General features: G+C 35.0%; 1 protein-coding gene across 11 annotated transcripts in view; it reads left to right on the top strand.

Annotated features, from left to right (window-relative positions):
• The window catches only part of LOC143381360 (uncharacterized), a 127,420-nt gene that overhangs the window by 26,137 nt on the left and 81,481 nt on the right, over positions 1-19,802 (top strand). For 4 of the 11 annotated variants that reach the window (XM_076834926.1, XM_076834923.1, XM_076834927.1 and 1 more), the window contains exon 4: positions 14,444-14,518. The exons of 6 other annotated variants lie outside the window; for them this stretch is intronic. In XM_076834926.1, the coding sequence (XP_076691041.1) occupies positions 14,444-14,518 (75 nt within the window). Of the gene's footprint in view, positions 1-14,443; positions 14,519-14,908; positions 15,969-19,802 lie in introns of those variants that run through there. One more of the 11 variants, XM_076834922.1, reaches the window with a different exon arrangement.

The following is a 19,802-nucleotide window of genomic DNA, read 5'->3' as shown; positions in this document are numbered from 1 at the left end:
AATCCACTGAACTTCTGTTCTTCCCTTTCTCACACTTGTTGTGGGTTAGCATCCACAGAGAGAACATTTAGCTTTTGGGAGGCGAGGGGATTGGCTTATTTTACTTAGTATGAGTCTCCAGGTTCATCTGTTTACTGGCAAATGTCATAAAGTCATTCTTTGTCATGGCTGAGTAATAGTACATTGTGTATATATAGCAAAATTTCTTTATCCATTCATCTGTTGATGGGCATCTAAGTTGATTCCACATCTAAGTGATTGTGAATTGTCCTTCGATAAACATTGATGTGGCTGCATCACTGAAGTATGCTGGTTTTAATTCCTTTTTATATATACTGAGGAGTGGAATAACTGGGTCAAATGGAGGTCCCATTCCTAGATTTTGAGAAATCTCCATTCTGCTTCCCAGAGTGGTTACACTAATTTGCAGTCCTCCCAACAATGTTTGGGTATACCCTTTTCCCTAAATCTTCCCCAACATTTAATGCTACTTGTGTTCTTTTTATTTTTTTTAATTTATTTTTAGTTGTAGATGGACACAATGGACACAATATCTTTATTTTTATATGGGGCTGAGGATTGAACCCAGGGCCTCACATGTGCGCGAGGCAGGCGCTCTACCACTGAGCCACTGCCCCAGCCTCACTACTTGTATTCTTAATGATTGCTATTTTCACTGGAGTGAGGTGAAATATTAGTGTAGTTTTATATTGCATTTCTCTAATTGCTAGAGATGTTGAATTTTTAAAAAATATGTTTGTTAACTGTTCCTGTTTCTTCTTTTGAGAAGTGTCTGTTTAGTTCTTTTACCCATGTATTGTTTGGGTTGTTGTTTTTGTTGTTATTATTATTAAAATAAAAGTAGAATTAAAAAAGTAGAATTAATCTGAATTGACTTTCCAATATGTATAAAATAATAATATTATTTGTTAAGCATAATATTATCTATTAATTCCTGGAAATTAACACTTTATCTGAAAAGCGGGTGGCAAAAATTATCTCCCATTCTGTGTGCTTTCTATTCGAGTTCTTGGTTGTTTCTTTTGATTTGAAGAAGCTTTTTAGTTTGAAACCATCCCGTTTATTGATTTTTAAATTTTAAGTCTTTTGCTTTAGAAGTCTTAATGAGGAAGTGGGTTCCTGAGCCAATACATTGGAGTGTTGGTATTAATTCACTGATTTGGTTTAAATTCTCATAATGCAATCATTTTACCTCTAATCTTTCTTGCATTATCTCATATATGAGCTTTTGAGGGGGCACTTCACATCTAAACCACAACAGGTACACTCCTACATTATTAGTGGACTGCAAGTTAATGCAACCACTCTGAAAGGCAGTGTTAAGATTTCTCAAAAAAACTAGAAATGGAACCACCATATGACCAGCTATCCTGCTCCTCAGTATATTTCCCCCAAATCTAAAATCAGCATACTATAGGGATGCAGCCTAATCAGTGTTTATAGCAACACAATTCACACTATTTAAACTATTCACACTATTTAAACTATGGAACAAATATAAGTGCCCTTCGATGGATTAATGGATAAAGAAAAGGTAGTATATACACACACAATGGGGTATTACTTAGTCATTAAAAAAATGAAATTATGTCATTTGCTGGTAAATGGATGGAATTGGAGAATGCTAAGTGAAATAAGTCAGACCCAGTAAGTCAAAAGTTGAAGGTCTTCTTTGATACACAGAAGCTAATCTAAAATAAGAGGGGGAAAGAGAGAGCAAAAAATAGACAGGATTTCATCAAAATAAAAGAAAGATCAGGGGAGTAGAAGAAAGGGGTAATGGGACAAGGGAGGAGAGAATGAGGTAAGATTAAAAATAGTAGAATTAATCTGAACTGACTTGCCAATATACATATATGAATATACTGCAGTAAATCTCTCCGTTATGTATATCCACAAGACAATTGTTAAAAAATGTAAATAATAATAACTAAAAAAACTTCTGCACAGCAAAGGAAATCATTAAGAATGTGATGAAAGAACCTACAAAATGAGAGAAAATCTTTGTCAGTTGCTCCTCTGACAGGGTATTAATATCCAGAATATATAAACAACACAAAAACACCAGAAAAACCCAACAACAAAGAACTCAATCAATAAATGGGCAAAGGAACTAAACAGACATTTCTTTAAAGGGAAAATAGCAACTTGGATAGAACTAGCAGTCATATTCATTGAAATTAATAAACATAGAAAGACAAGTAAGTATATGTTTTCACACATTTGTTACAAATATTTGATTTGCCATAATATACCCTATAAAGATATACAAATACTTGGTCTGAATAAAATTTGTTTAATCTGGAGGGAAATGTGTTTTGTGAGATGTCTGAATGCCACCTTTGCCTTTGTGTTATTTCTAGTAATAAGCTGTAATAATATTTAATGATATGGTCTTACTATTTAAAACTGCAAATGACATCAGAATTTTGTTCCGTAATACTCTTGTTAGTAAATAGGATATTTCAGAGGTTAGAATTTACATTTTCTTGGTTTTAAAGCTAAATGTTGAGTGAAAGGATTGACTTCATGTTCTATTCCATCTCCTTTCATGTAACTTTATTTTAAGTTTTATATAGAGCCCAGATTTTTCATAAGAATTCATATTTTGAGAGTGGATGGAAAACTCATTTCTCTCATACTTTGTTGGTATTAACTGATCTTTTAATATTGTTCCTTAATGTTAAAGCCTTAAACTTTTACAATGAAGTTAGATTTTCTTTACTCATGTACATGACTAATGTTTAGATATTATTCTACCCGAAGTTGTAACAGTCTGTGCACACATATGGATCCCCACACACTAGTATTATTTTGTTGGTTAGTATTCAGATGTTTTTATAGGTTTTATTTCATAAGTAGGAACCACTGAAATTTTACTGCTCTGCAAATTTCCTTGTTCCCATTTTGATTCTTCTTACTGCATCCTCAGGCAATGAGTCACTTGAAAGTTGGATACTGGGAAGAGATTTGGTTCTTGTGTCCCTCACTTTAAAATGACCTTTTTCTTTTGCCTTCATTATATAATTAAATTATCTATCATATGCTTTCCAGGTATATGGATCAAAGTTAACACATTTAAGTACAGATGTACATTCATATGCTTTACCTCAGAGAACATATCCCATGTACATAACTAATCATTGCAAAGTCGGGTATTGGCTTGTATTTACTGATGTTCTCACAACACAGGTCTGTAGCTCCACTCCAGGCACAGCTCTGCAGTCAAGTGAGAGACTTATCTCGATGTCTCTGGATATCAAAAGTTTCCTGTGGCAGAAAAAAAAAAGAAATTTTGAGAGAAGCAGTGATGTATAGGTTCCCTCATTTATGAGTAACTTCTGGAATCCAAATGTTATTTGCCCTAATATTGAAATGAGTTTGGTGTTTAGTGCTACCTGAGAACTTCTCATCCATGAACAGTAAATAACCTCCCAGGAACATATAAGTCTCCCTTCTCATTCTCCTGAGACATTTGAAGGGCAAATTTAGAGTAATAAAGCCTATGCACCCAGCACATATTCAAGAGTAAATTACTCTTGAATAAAATTAAATTTTGTTCTATTCCAAAGGACTATGTGGAAGATAGCTGTAATGTTTTTGTTTGTTTGTTTGTTTGTTTGTTTCTTTAATTTTTATTGTTGGTTGTTCAAAACATTACATAGTTCTTGACATATCATATTTCACACTTTGATTCAAGTGGGTTATGAACTCCCATTTTTACCTCATATACAGATTGCAGCATCACATCGGTTACACATCCACTGTTTTACATATTGCTATACTAGTGTCTGTTGTATTCTGCTGCCTTTCCTATTCTGTACTATCCCCCATCCCCTCCCCTCCCCTCCCCTCTTCTCTTCTCTCTCTACCCCATCTACTGTAATTCATTTCTCCCCCTTGTTTTTTTTCCCTCTTTCCCCTCTCTTCCTCTTGTATGTAATTTTGTATAACCATGAGGGTCTCCTTCCATTTCCGTGCAATTTCCCTTGTCTCTCCTTTTCCCTCCCACCTCTCCTCCCTGCTTAATGTTAATCTTCTTCTCATGCTCTTCCTCCCAACTCTGTTCTTAGTTACTCTCCTTATATCAAAGAAAACATTTGGCATTTGTTTTTTAGGGATTGGCTAGCTTCACTTAGCATAATCTTCTCTAATGCCATCCATTTCCCTGCAAATTCTATGATTTTGTCATTTTTTAATGCAGAGTAATACTCCATTGTGTATAAATGCCACATTTTTTTTTTATCCATTCGTCTATTGAAGGGCATCTAGGTTGGTTCCACAGTCTTGCTATTTTGAATTGTGCTGCTATGAACTTCGCTGTAGCAGTGTCCCTGTAGCATGCTCCTTTTAGGTCTTTAGGGAATAGACCGAGAAGGGGAATAGCTGGGTCAAATGGTGGTTCCATTCCCAGCTTTCCAAGAAATCTTCATACTGCTTTCCAAATTGGCTGCACCAATTTGCAGTCCCATCAGCAATGTACAAGTGTACCCTTTTCCCCACATCCTCACCAGCACTTGTTGTTGTTTGACTTCATAATGGCTGCCAATCTTACTAGAGTGAGATATGGCATCTTAGGGTGGTTTTGATTTGCATTTCTCTGACTGCTAGAGATGGTGAGCATTTTTTCATGTACTTGTTGATTGATTGTATGTCCTTCTCTGAGAAGTGTCTGTTCAGGTCCTTGGCCCATTTGTTGATTGGGTTATTTGTTTTCTTATTGTTTAATTTTTTGAGTTCTTTGTATACTCTGGATATTAGGGCTCTATCTGAAGTGTGAGGAGTAAAGATTTGTTCCCAGGATGTAGGCTCCCTATTTACCTCTCTTATTGTTTCTTTTGCTGAGAAAAAACTTTTTAGTTTGAGTAAGTCCCATTTGTTGATTCTAGTTATTAACTCTTGTGCTATGGGTGTCCTATTGAGGAATTTGGAGCCCGACCCCACAGTATGTAGATCATAGCCATTTTTTTCTTCTATCAGACGCCGTGTCTCTGATTTGATATCAAGCTCCTTGATCCATTTTGAGTTAAATTTTGTGCATGGCAAGAGAAAGGGATTCAGTTTCATTTTGTTGCATATGGATTTCCAGTTTTCCCAGCACCATTTGTTGAAGATGCTATCCTTCCTCCATTGCATGGTTTTAGCCCCTTTATCAAATATAAGATAGTTGTAGTTTTGTGGATTGGTTTCTGTGTCCTCTATTCTGTACCATTGGTCCACCCGCCTGTTTTGGTACCAGTACCATGCTGTTTTTGTTACTATTGCTCTGTAGTATAGTTTGAAGTCTGGTATCGCTATACCGCCTGATTCACACTTCCTGCTTAGCATTGTTTTTGCTATTCTGGGTCTTTTATTTTTCCATATGAATTTCATGATTGCTTTCTCTATTTCTACAAGAAATGCCATTGGGGTTTTGATTGGCATTGCATTAACCCTATAGAAAACTTTTGGTAATATCGCCATTTTGATAATGTTAGTTCTGCCTATCCATGAACAGGGTATATTTTTTCATCTTCTAAGATCTTCTATTTCTCTCTCTAGTGTTCTGTAGTTTTCATTGTATAAGTCTTTCACGTCTTTTGTTAGGTTGATTCCCAAGTATTTTTTTTTTTTTTTGAGGATATTGTGAATGGAGTGGTTGTCCTCATTTCCATTTCAGAGGATTTGTCACTGATATACAGGAATGCCTTTGATTTATGCCTGTTGATTTTATATCCTGCCACTTTGCTGAATTCATTTATTAGCTCTAATAGTTTCTTTGTAGACCCTTTTGGGTCTGCTAGGTATAGAATCATGTCATCTGCAAATAGTGATAATTTAAGTTCTTCTTTTCCTATTTTTATGCCTTTAATTTCTTTCATCTGTCTAATTGCTCTGGCCAGTGTTTCGAGAACTATATTGAACAGAAGTGGTGAGAGAGGACATCCCCATCTTGTTCCAGATTTTAGAGGGAATGTCTTCAGTTTTTCTCCATTCAGAATGATGCTAGCCTGACGCTTAGCATAGATTGCTTTTACAATATTGAGGTATGTTTCTGCTGTTATCCCTAGTTTTTCTAGAGTTTTGAACATAAAGGGATGCTGTACTTTGTTGAATGCTTTTTCTGCATCTATCAAGATGATCATATGATTCTTATCTTTAAGTCTGTTGATGTGGTGAATAACATTTATTGATTTCCGTATATTGAACCAGCCTTGCATCCCAGGGATGAATCCTACTTGATCATGGTGCACAATTTTTTTGATATGTTTTTGTATCCAATTTGCCAGAATTTTATTGAGGATTTTTGCATCTAGGTTCATTAGAGATATTGGTATGTAGTTTTCTTTCTTTGAAGTGTCTTTGTCTGGTTTAGGAATCAGGGTGATGTTGGCCTCGTAGAATGAATTTGGATGTTTTCCCTCTTTTTCTATTTCCTGAAATAGCTTGAAAGTATTGGTATTAGTTCCTCTTTAAAGGTTTTGTAAAACTCTGCTGTATACCCATCCGGTCCTGGGCTTTTCTTAGTTGGTAGTCTTTTGATGGTTTCTTCTGTTTGTTTGTTTTTAAATAAACTTTAGTTTTACCTTTAGTAAAGGAATGTTAATATTATACAAGATACATCTGCAGATATTTACATTTTCCTTTCTTACTGAGTAGTGTCAGTTTCTCCCACATTCTGATGGTGTCACAGCCTTTTGAGTTGTAATTGAAATGAGCTGCTTGAGTGACAGACAATGTTACAGCCTCAGCACTCATTTGAATCTGACATAAAGAATAATTGAACCCGGTACTGCATTGTTCACCCTGCTTCTAGCTACTCAGATGGCTGAGGCAAGGAAATCACTTCATCTTGGGAATTCAAGACCAGCCCCTAAAACATAGTGAGATCCCATCTCAAAAAAAAGAAGAAGAAGAATAAGAAAGAAAAACAATATCTGAATATTCTATTGTATAGTCTTGTTTAGAGCTTATATTATGGAAAGGGGAAAATACCAAAATTAACCATTTTTTCCCTGCTTAGTTAACAGTAGTCTTAAGAAGGAACACCTCAAGGCTCTTTTGGACTTGTGCCCTTGAAAGTCTCCCACAGCATCCCCAGAAATCTCCACATGCTACCCAAACATGAATGTCACTGAGAAGGTCCTTCATAGTTTAATCAATTCTGCCACTGGACAGCCTTCACATTAATCTATTCTCTTTATGCATGCTTTCATTCATATTTCTTTAAGTTAAGGCCGCTTTATCAGAGGTCAAAAAAACCTATCCATCTGTCATCAATCTACATTTCTCCATCTATTGAAGACATTCTCTTCCAACTAATTAATGGTCTTTTCCTTTTAGCATAAGAATGGGGCAGACTAAAACTTTAAGTGCTTCTTCTGTTCCAAGCCCTACAGTAGAAGCAGAGAGATTACTGATGAGTAGGACACAGACATTGTTCTTGGAAACCCAACCCTCTAGTGGGAGAGTCAATCATATGAGTCAAATAGGAAACTACCTGGTGGAGGGCTGTATTGTAGACATCCACACTAATAGCCAGAAATGTGAAGAACATGGTTGAAATAGCTTACACTGCCTGAGAAAACTGAAAAAGAAAAAACAAATGGTCATTTCAACTGGAGGTGTTTGCCAGCAAAGAGTGGATGGGGGTTGGGGTGAATGGGTAGGAGTAACCTAGAAACTAAAGTCACACAAATACATGTTTTATATTTGAATATTTTGTACCTGACAAACAATGGGAATGAAATGAGTCGTATAAAACACCCTTCAACACTTTTTCGCAGGCTGATAATTCTCTTTCAACCATTGCTATTTGTCATATTTTCCAGATTTTTCATCATCTTGGCTACCTTTCTTTGTGTGCACTGTTTTTTTCTACCCAAAGAAAGGATCCAGAACTGAAGACTTTTTGCAGGTCTGGTCTCATTAGTGTGGACCACAGAGACACCATCACTCCCCAGTTCTGAATGCCATAATTTTATAAATGCAACCAAAGTTTCCATTAATTTTATATTTTAGTCATTTTGATCCAGTATATGTCCTGATAACCTCAGCTTTTTATTATCACTGGCTTTCGTAAAGCAAACCATTTTATCCTTAGCCAAAATATAAAAGTGATGTCGGTCAAAATTAACCTTTCCTTTTGCTATTTATCTATCAGCCTGATTTCTTTAGTTAAGGCCACTTTATCAGAGATCAAAAAAACCTATCCATCTATCATTAATCTACATTTCTACATCTATTGAAGACATTCTCTTCCATCTAATTAATGGTCTTTTCCTTTTAGCATAAGAATGGGGCAGACTAAGAACCCACTGTTTTTGCCCTCAGTCGCCTTCCCAGTCACCTTCCCATATGCTAACTTACACCAACTACTATATCATACCATATTTATGGGAGAATGAGCTGGAAGGGTACAGAAGTGGGGTTGGCATTTTATACCCTGAATGATTAAAAATTCTCTGGGGATTTGTTAAACTAATTTCACTGCTAATTAAGTGGATATCTCTCTAACATATGAGGCAGAATCAGCTTCTCATTTGACAAAAAAAAAAAAAAAAGGTCACACATATGTTTTCAGTCCTTGGAGACTTGAAAAGATTAAAATCAAAACTAAGAAGAAAATAAGCAAGTTTCTTTAACATCTTCTATATCTTGATAGACCCTCAATTTCATATTACTACATTTGTGGAAAAGGACACAAATTAAAAATCTTTTGAATTCTTTTTTTTAAAGGAAGCCAACTAGAGGCCTTTATGGATACTTTTAAAGGCAGTGAGGATTAAATTAAATCTTTTCCAGTTCAACTCAAAGTATGTATTACAACCTGTTGGTGATATATATTGAGATATATATTGGTGACATATATATGAGATAGACATATTCTTTGCTATGTCAGGCTTCAAGCACAGTAGAGAAAAACTCTTAGTTAAAATCATAGAATCCAGAATTGAATCCTTAGCTATATTGGGTTCTTATTAAAACAAACAAACAAACAAAAAACTTCAGAAAATAATAATCTGAGAGACATGTGGCATTTCTATACTTTATTTATTTTCTATTTTTGGGGGGAGTGGGGGGAGTTTAACTCACAGACACTCAAGCACTGAGCCACATCCCCAGGCCTATTTTATATTTTATATACAGACGGGGTCTCACTGAGTTGCTAAGTGCCTCACTCATTGCTGAAGCTGGGTTTGAACTCATGATCCTCCTATCTTAGCTACCTGAGCCACTGGGATTGCAGGTGTGTGCCAGTGTACCCAGCTCCATAATTTATTTTGATCCATTTAGTGGTATGACAGATAAACAAGGTCATTCCTTTTATACCCATCAAAATTTATAGAAAAGAACATATTCCCTCTCCCTCTCATTAAAAATAAGAGCTACAGTTATCTGGGCATGGTGGTACATGCCTGTAATTATAGCTATTTGGGAAACTGAGGCAGGAAAATTCCTTGTTCTAGGCCAGTCTAGGCAACTTAATGAGACCCTCAAAAATTAAAATGACTATGGGGTGTATCTCAGTGGTAGAGTGTTTGCTTAGTATGCTTGAGACCTGGAGTTTAATCCCCAATACTGAAAAAAGGGTACTACTTCCTAACAAGGCTTTTTTTTTTTTTTTAATTAATACATTACCAACAATTCTATTTACAATTTCTTCATCCTGGGCAGTGTGAACACCTGTTCTTCCTTGTTGAAATTTCTTCTCTTAAATATATGTCTCAGGTACTTATGCAGTCAATTTGCTTTTCTGTTCTCCAAAAACAACAAAAATAAATATAAAACAGCTTACTTATAAAAAAGGTCACCCTTAAATTCTTTTTTTTTTTTTTTTTTTTTTTGGTGTGTGTTTCTGTGATTGACCAGTTTGTATATTGATAATTGTGTACTCTCTAGCACTTGGGTCTTTGAACTTTGGGTTTTGTTTCTTGGATTTGGTTATTCAGGGTTAAATGTTTAAATATACATTCTGTTTGTTTCTAAAAAGAGGACTAATATTTGCCTTGTTGCTAATGTAATTCATTAGGCAACAGTTAAGCTTACAGTTAGGTCATCCTAATTGTTGAGTAACAGAATTCAGATTCATTGGCTTTATATCAAATTATAGTCTATATGTTAGTGATTAATTTATAATCCTTTTCTCATTTTGAAATTTAGAAAGGGCAGATTTAGGAACAGTTAGCCATATTCTTTCTATGTACAATGCCAAATATAATTATGCAAACAATAAAACTATTATACCCATGTTGCAGTGTGTATCTCTCAAACCTAAGTCAGTAGATTGAATGAAGATTAAAGAGGTTAAGAGGAAAAAAGCTACTGCTCCATTTCAAATGAAGATATGCAATATAAGCACAGAAGTTTATACAACAACAATAGATTTAACCTAAAACTTTTTAAAACGTGTAACACATTTTATTATTGCATTAATGATTACTCTGTGCATTTGGCTAAGATCAGGTGTATAGTTTTCGTAAAAAAAAATAGAGATTATTTGCCAATGCTGATTTTATTAATATATAATGATAAAATCAATTCATGGGAATACCTAAGAACTACAACCATTGAGGCATGTATAAATTGGTTTGGGGGCACTAAGTGAAAAATACATTGATTTTCAAAGCAGGTAAGTCCCCGTTTTTATGTGAGGTCATTAAAATCTGTGTTAAAACACAAAGATTTTTCAGTGGAAGTTGCTATCCTAAACTCAGCATTTACTTGAAATGGATGATGCTATTCCCAATTATCCCAGCAAAGGTATGATAGTAAGCAATGAAGCAAATCTAGAGAAAAATAGAGAACAGGCTTAGAGATAGCTTGAGATCTTATCTTTAAATCAGAAGCCTTTCATTTAATTCTGAATCCACACTTTTCCAAGACAATACAACCATAGGACTTAAAATTAATAATATTCTAAAGGATTTCTGAGTCTTAAGGTAAAAACAAATTCTAAATAAGGTTATGACAACTTGAAATGCTCTTGAGGCCAAATCTCAATATATTTGGCAAATGTGTTAGTAAAATCTAATTCCTTTTCTTTGTTTCTTGAAAACAATCTTTACTGGGCAACCAAACTGCCAGAGGAGTGGCTACAATGGAGAATACTCAAATTTAGATTAAGAGATTTATTCTAGGAACGTGATTAGAGTATACACCTAATTAGAAAGACAAGCAGCAGCATACAAGTTCTAGTACATGCTATCAATTCTTGCATTTTTTAAACTCAATGGATAGACAGGAACAGAACAAAGGGAAAAAGAGGTACACAGAAATAAAATGACCAATGAAAGAATCTGAGAGATTTTAGGGAATATATGTCAGGAAGAAAGCAATTAAGTGACATTTGGCAGTAGACATTGAGAATTTATCTTTCAGTTTACTTAGCAAGTTAAAATAGTGCTTTTTTTTTTACACTTGACTAATTTTATCTTTTATTTTTAAGTAACTCATACCATGAGTTGGTGGGAGAGGAAAAATAATTAAAACAGCATTGCATGAAGATGACAGAGGGAAAAGTGATCAAGAAGAACTAGTGACAAAAAACAAGTTTTAAACATTGAGACCACTGAAAATGAGACTCAGCAAACCAAAGCTATAATTTCTGCATTATCTGTTATCCTCAATATACTACTGTAAAAATGGTAGCCAAGCAAACCACAAACATTGTAATTGTTTATAGTTGGATGATAAGTCTCCTGCACATGCTTCAACCAAAACAGAGAAGGAAAAACCAAAGAAGTTCCTTTCCACATAAGGCACAGAACAAAACTAACCCCATTTATATATTCAAGGTGAAAAGGAGTATTTTCCTGGCTTTTCTTTCTTTTGATATCATGTGTTTATAGATTATACTGACTCAAGCACATTATTCATTGCAGAAGAGTCCATTGTTACACAAACAAAATAGCTGATTCTAACTTTTATTATATACTTTGCAGAATTAGTTGAAATGGAGTTGATTGTGAAGGATTTATTGATGGTAAAAAAAAAAATTGAAATGCAGTGATGAACTGGCAGGTATATTTAAAAATGAACTTAATTATTATTTTTCTATACATTTTATTGGTTCTTTTTAGACACACATGACAGTAGAATCCCCTGTGGTATAACTGTACAAGCCTGAAACATATCTTTTTCAAGTTAGGGTCCCAGCCTTGTGGATATACATGATGATAAGATTCACTGAATAACCATAAATGTACATAGGAAAGATATGTCAGAGTCATTCCAACGTCTTACCTTTTCCTACCTCTCTCTCTTCCCTTCATACAACTTTGCCTAATCCAGTGAACTTCTGATCCTTCTGTTTACCCCTTATTGTGGGTTAGCTTCCACATATCAGAGAAAACATTTGACTTTTGGATTTTGGGGACTGGCTTATTTCACTTAGCATGATACTCTTCTGATCCATCTATTTACCAACAAATGTCATAAAATCATTCTCCTTTAAGTCTGAGTAATATTCCATTGTATATATACATATAACAGAATTTTTTTATCCATCTATTTGTTGAAGGGCACCTAGGTTGGCCCCATAAATGATCTATTGTGAATTATGCTGCTATAAAAATTGATGTGTCTGAGTCCAAGAGTGTACTCACACACATCAGCAGCACATTGCAATTCTTCCTAGGAGACTCTGGACACAGTCTGAACTGTGCTCCTGTGCTCTGAATGTGCTTCTGAGAACAACTAGGAAGAACAGAACTGAAGCAGGTAAATGCAAGCAGCTTCAAGTTGCAGGGACCTACTTACTTCTCAGTGAGCACATTTGGGGATTGTCCCTGATTAAACTATCATGCAGCATTACCGATTTTCAGAGCTTGCATTAAAGGTTTCAATTTCGATACGTTTATGTCATTGATAAACAGCACCTCATTGCAAGAGGGATTGGGCACTTCAAGAGAGTTTCCCGAAATGTTTGCCAGTTTGATTTCAATGAAAGTTTGGGGAATTGACCCTTCTGAGCAGTCCCAGTTTCTTTCTCTATCTTCAGGCACCTAAATGAACTCCCTAAGAAACTTCATGTTCCTATTCCAAACATTTAGTCTGAGAAAAGGCAGCATAAATAGTGCAGTTGCTAAAATCATGGCATAAGCACTTCCAAAATTCACCCAGAGAGAACATTTCTGGTATGTACTTACACTTCAGCAGCATATTGCTATTCTTTCTAGGAGTCTCTGGATACAGGCTTGGAACCATGATCTGATTATTCTTGCTGAGACCATCCAAGAAGCGTAGAACTAAAGCAGTTTTTGTAAGCAGCTTCAACATGTAGGGATTCACTTCTCAATGAGTACATTGGTGTATATCCTTGGTTAAATTAGCATGAAGAATTACCTCTTCTTAGTACTTGCAGGGAAGTTTTCACTTTTGAATCCTCTGTGTCAATGGTAAATGGCCATTAATTTCAAGCCAGATCTGCCAAATAAAGAGATTTTTTTTTTTCTGAAAAAGATTGCCAGGTCAATTTCAATGAAAATTTGGGGAATTAACCTTCTTAGAAGTCCCAGGTTCTTACTCTAATTGGATCACTTAAGAACCTTCATATTCCTATTACAAAACTTTCCCTGATTGAATGTAACACATAGAAGTACAGCTGCTAAACTGGTGGCATAAGAAGTTCCATAGTTCACCCAGAGAGGATGTTTGAGGTGTGTATTCATAATTCAGCTGCAAATTACAATTCTTCCTAGGAGACTCTAATACAAATTCTGAATGGAACTCTGAATGAGAACAGAAGCACTATGTGTAAGCAGCTTCAACTTGCAGGAACTCACTTGCTTCTCAGTGAACACACTGGGGTTTGTCCCTGGTTGAATTAGCATGAAGCATTACCACTTCTCAGTACTTGCAGGCAAGGCGTCACTTTTCAAGAGTGTATGTCATTGGTAACTGTGAGTTCATTGCAAATGGGATCTGGCAGTTGTCTCAAAGAGATTGCCATTTAAATTTCAATAAAACTTTTGGGAAACACTGTCTGTGAAGACCTGTCTTATACCTGTTTGCTTTAACTAAGTTAGTTTCTGATCATTAACACAGTTCCTAAATATATAAGAGGTTTAAGGCTATCCTTTGATTTTTGCTAGCCCATGCAAACTTGATTGTTGTTACTGTACACTATGAATTCTAAATTGTACTTTAAAAGTGAAACTTAGTTAAATATAAAGCTTAGGAGAGAACTTTGCCAAGTTGGTATTCTCCACACTAAAATTATCTGTAGCAATAGTCTTTGACCCTGTCTACAGAAAATTCAAATAAATAAATAAAAAGTGCCCCCCAGTTTCAATTCCTGATCAGGGGGAAAAAAAGAACAAAGTGGGTTGGTATTTATTCATGTTTTTTGATGTCTTATAGCTGGTATATACAATTTCGTGTTTCTCTTCACACTAGAATAAGAATTTAAATGTATTTTTTAAATATTTTTATTTTCTAGGTGTAGATAGACACAAAACAATGCCTTTATTTTTATGTGGTGCTGAAGATCGAACCCGGGTCCTGCTTGTGCTAGGTGAGCGCTCTACCACTGAGCCACAATCCCAGCCCTTAAATGTATTTTAGAAAGTAATAAGGAGAGCTTGATCTATTTAAAGGTGACATTGTAAAACATGGAAACATTTTACCACTTTTTCCAGAGAAAGTTAAAAGCTTTGCATTCATGTTTCAGATATAATATTTTATTGTTACTTGTGAAGAGCCCTACCTTTCCTGAGATTCAGCTTTGTCCCTCTACTTACTCCATGTTAAAATGACTCCAAAATAGGCTATCCTTGAGCTCATTTGAAGTTGGGTTTAAAAGAGTGACTTTTTGTTGTAAAGATTACTATGATCTCAAACAGGGGATAAAGTATGTAACCAATAAATGTTTAAGATTATAAAAATCATTTTTCTTGATTCACAGGTATTACACAAATTGAATATATTTTTATTCTTATTAATTTTGTTTTGTACTTTCCTGGTAAACAAGACAACTATTGCCTGCTAGTGCCTTGAAGAAAGAAGTCCAATGTCTTATATAACAACCTAAATTAATTTAATATAATAATCCATCAGGCAGATGGTATGTAAGGCCAACTTGCAATGCTAATACTGACCCCAATTAAATGGAAAGGGCAAGTAACTGTGAAACCCAGTGCTCCTACTTTATGACTGGTGAAACTGGCTTGCTAGATGTTTAAATCCAAAACGTGGAGACTAAAAATTAAGAAAGTAAAAGGGCCAAGGGAGGGTGTGGAGCCAATGTGTCACTCTTGCTCTTTCAGGTTGGCTTGAACCCAAGGACTGAAAGGGCTTCTCTAAGGGGTTTGCAATTCTGGGTCACATGACCTCCCAATCAGGAGGATAAATGTAACTCTAGAGAATAGGAAGGGAACCAGTGCACATTCTGCAAAAAGGAGGGTTATTGGAAAAACACATCCCTAATGCTTCTAATAGAAGCCACATGTGATTGGCAAGAACTTGACCCATCCTGGTGGATGCAGAACTGGTAGGAGAAGCTTCTCTAAAGTTCTCAAGGGTGACCTCTAAGGAAACTCAGCTGACTCTTAACAATAGATAAAAACAAGGTCAATTCTGACCTACTTGGTCTTAAACACCTTGCAGGAGAGAATAGCCTAAGTATAGTCATAAGTGGACATTTAAAAAGAAAAACATTTTTTTTATTTTTAAAAAGATATTAATATATTCTAATGTACATTTTAATAGTGTATCCTGGTATTAAGTATATGATTATATGGTTTATTGAAGTAATACAGAGGAAATAACATATTATATAATAACATCTGATTCATTTTATTCTGATTTGCAGTTTACAATTTTCTAAAAACATTCTATAATTAGGTACTAATTTATTTTCTAGGATCAATTTATTTTTAGTAATAGGTCACATGCAAGTCACTTTCAATTGTCATAATTGCCAACAAAATCATTTGAGAAAGAAAACAGGTTGATAGTATTATTGGTGAAAGCATAAATTAGGTAAATGCCAAATATATTGAGAAAAAATAAATTAATATTATTTTATAAATATAATCATGCTTTGTTCAAAAAGACTATAACTGTAAATTTTCTTGTCATGTTCATTTCTACATATTGATAAAAATGAACTGTTAAATAAAGAGATAAAAAGAAATTTGTTTAATAGGTACTATTTCTTCTTTTAGCAAATATTGCATATTTAGGAAAAATAGAACATAGTGGATTATTTTAAAGAATTAATTTCCCTTTTATTATAGTACTATATAATATTTATATGTGTATTCAAATTTTTTTTTTATTTTGCTTATTTGGACATTTGAATGTTAAAAGAAGCAACCTGTAGGTTTTAAAAAGACTTCTTGGTATAACTACTTTGCTGTTATGATCTATGACAAGATGAAATAAAGAATAGTAAAAGCTATAAAGTTATGTTGTAATCAAGATATAAGTATTAAAATATAACTGTTGATAGATTATATAAATACATGATTATTCTTATATGTTTGTGTGTGTATGTACACTTTTGTCAGCTCCATCAAGAGTAAGTAAGATCAGAGGATATGAAGGAAGGATTCTTAGATTTTTTTCTTAACACAGAAGTCACATTAAACAAACAAACAAAGAAAGAAAAAAACGCCTGTATTACAAAACTAGATGCCTTTGCGTGTTCACATTACAGCTCAGGGTGGCACTTGTGCCAGTATCCAGTATATTCCTGACAACTCTTGACAATGTAACTAAAATAAATCCTTAAAGATTTACATTTTGAATTAGATGCTATGTCCTTGTATTTTGTGGCATGGAATGAACCTTTTAGTTCATGGTTTTCTGATACTTCCTGGTGGAACAGATTGCTGATATCTATAGACATTTTCATAGCATTGATGTATTTTTATGTTATCATGTCTGTTGTTTTATCAATTTTGGTCCTATTATTATATCTTCTTGTCTCCTTCATAGGGTATCCACCTTCCAGATAGCTTGTTATCTATCAAACCATGCAATTACCATGGCCCCCTGGATAGACCTTATAAAAAATATTAAGCATTTCACTGATAGATAACAGGGATTAAAAATACCTACCCTATACCCCTAATCAGCAGAACATAGGTACTGATTGAACTTCATCACCCTTATTCTCTGTGTAATTCAGGGTCTTCAGTACTTGAGGGGGAAAATGTTAGTAGACAAATGGATATGAATGGTAGAAACATGAGATTAATTAGATTTGTCATGTCACATCTTAAAGTGACATGGCAAGACCCTAAACATTCAATCCCACGTAAGAGAAATCTCTAAGGTTGGTGCCTTATACAAAAATAGGCATGCCTCTAAATGGGGGAATGTGACAGAGATCCAGACCTGATTATTAAATAAAATTATGAGAACATTAAGATAAAGAACCTTTCCCTGTGGAAAGGGTTAATTTTCTTATACTTTATAACTTTCTGAACTCTCTAGAAATGTAGCTACATCGATTAATTGCTAGGCCAATTAACTGCCATCTAAACTGTACCTTGTAGGCTTAATTCTTAGAACTATAGCTTTTAGGGAGGTAAAATTAAGTTATCTTGAGTTACTGCTGCCTATGGTGAAGGCCACATGGTGATAGCACTCACGGTGTTTTACTGTCTTTGTTCTGCGCCTATGAACTACTTATTGTAAATTTCCTGTGCATGCTCTTTGGTCACATTGGCCAAGAGTTCAAACCCTCCAATGTTGTATTGGTTAAGAAATGATGTCTACTTTCCTATTAAGAGTTCCCTGTAACCTCAGCTTTGGGTCCAGAACTTTAGAACTCTAGCTTATCTGGGTCCATCAGTGTAAAGAAAACTGAGTTCTCCAAGCCTTGGAGAACTTGGAGTGGTGCTTGGTGTCTTTCTGAGAGTGATTTCCATAACAATTGGCATTAATTCCTTTAATGGCATTACAGGGGTACAAGTCCTATTTTCAATGAAAGATCTAAAACAGAATAGACTAGATCTAGGAAAATTTATACATGGACATAGCAATACACTGAGAACTTGCAACACTTAATCAAAACTTTGGACTCAATTTGGGAGGATATAAATAATACTATTTGTATAGATTTTAGAAACCACAGAGTGATAGTGACAGGATCTCCCTAAGCTTTTAGAGATCAACTGCATCTTGTGGATAGAGGTTATCCTATAGGAATTACTGAAGTTCCTACTATAGACCCAAAATGGAATTATGATGAGGAAGAAGTTAGGAAAAAAGCAGAACTATTAACTTTTCTGCTTAAATGAAGGACTGAGAGAAAGCAGAATGAAGCCTTTAAACTATGCAGAATTAATAATGATACAACAGAACAATTAAGCCTGCTTTCCTTCTGGAACACCGTAAGGTGACACTCATTCAATACACTTGTATAAGTTCATATTCTCTAGAAGAACAGTTGATTTTTAAAAGGTAAGTTTATCATTCAGTCAGTCCAGATATTAGGAATAAACTACAGTAGTTAGCCTTGAGTCCTGGGACTCTCATTGATGAAGTACTAAAAATTCCATGTCCATGTATTATAACCACGAAAAGAGAAGGAATTAATGGCCCGGAGAAGAAATTATAAGGTACTAGAATGGAAAGTCCATCTCTTGAGGGCAGTACTAGTCAAATCCAGTTTTCGGCATCCTCAAATCATGTCTCCACCTGGGGAATGTTACTTCTGCAAAAAAACAAAAACAAATAGAAAACAACAACAACAATAAAAACACAAACAAAACAAACAAAAAACCCCTGGCCACTGGAAGTATAACTGCCCAAGCCATAGCCAGGCAATAGTCACAGTGTGAGTGACAAGGACACTGGAAACATGATTGCCCTGAGGACCAAAGGGACTTTAGGACAACTGACTCTGCTGATGCCCCAGTGGCTAAAAAATCAGAAGGTCTTCAGACTCCATTGGCCTATGGCACTTCCACTGCAATTCATAGATGGAACTGAGGATAATACTGGATTTTGCAGGCAAACCAGTGTCATTCTTACTTGATACAGTTGCCGTTTATTCTGCTCTTATTTCTTTCTCTGCCAAATTATCCACCAGCTTTTGCTAGGTTAACATGAATTGGTGGAAAGATCCAGACCCAACACTTTAATGAACTGGTGGTTTTGTACATGGGGTAACTGGACATTTCCTCATTCCTTCCTTATAAGCCTGACTGTCCAGACCCTCCATTAGGTCAAGATATATTAGAAATGAGGGGAGCTCAGATTGTTTTTGAAAATTCAGAGGAATCACCTATGACATTTAAGACTTTAACAAATTCCACAAGGCATCTTCACAATGCCTGCAGATTCAAATGTAAATCCTGAGGTATGGGACATTAGAATCCCAGGAAAGATCCAAAACAAAACAAAACAAAAAAACGTATTCTTGGCCTACATGACCAAGGACCATGAATGGGAATTTTTAGACTTAAGGAGCCTACTAATTTCATATTTAGACTTAAGGAGCCTACTAATTTCTCTAACTGAAGGGGGAAATATTACTTTCTAGCTGTGGTCTTTGTAAGATATTGTTTAAATACTGGTTTAAATTGTAACATTTCTATGCTAGATTGGAATGACAGCACTAAGGAATGTTTGCTTGCAATTATTTTGAGAAACAGCTGCCTGTGAAAAGCACCACTCCCCTTATCACTTGTAGGTGCTAGCCCTGCTTTAGACCTCTCTCTCTGCTTCAGTAAACAGGCTTGCCACAAAAATTCCCATTCATGGCCCTTTGTCATGTAGGCCAAGAATTCAAATTTACAAATGCTACAACTAAGAAATGAAGTTAAACTCAGGGCCCAGAATTC

This window comes from Callospermophilus lateralis, chromosome 15 (assembly GCF_048772815.1).
Source record: "Callospermophilus lateralis isolate mCalLat2 chromosome 15, mCalLat2.hap1, whole genome shotgun sequence".
Taxonomy (NCBI): Eukaryota; Metazoa; Chordata; class Mammalia; order Rodentia; family Sciuridae; genus Callospermophilus; species Callospermophilus lateralis.
The sequence above is the reverse complement of the archived record's forward strand: the minus strand, read 5'-3'. Positions and strand labels throughout refer to the sequence as shown.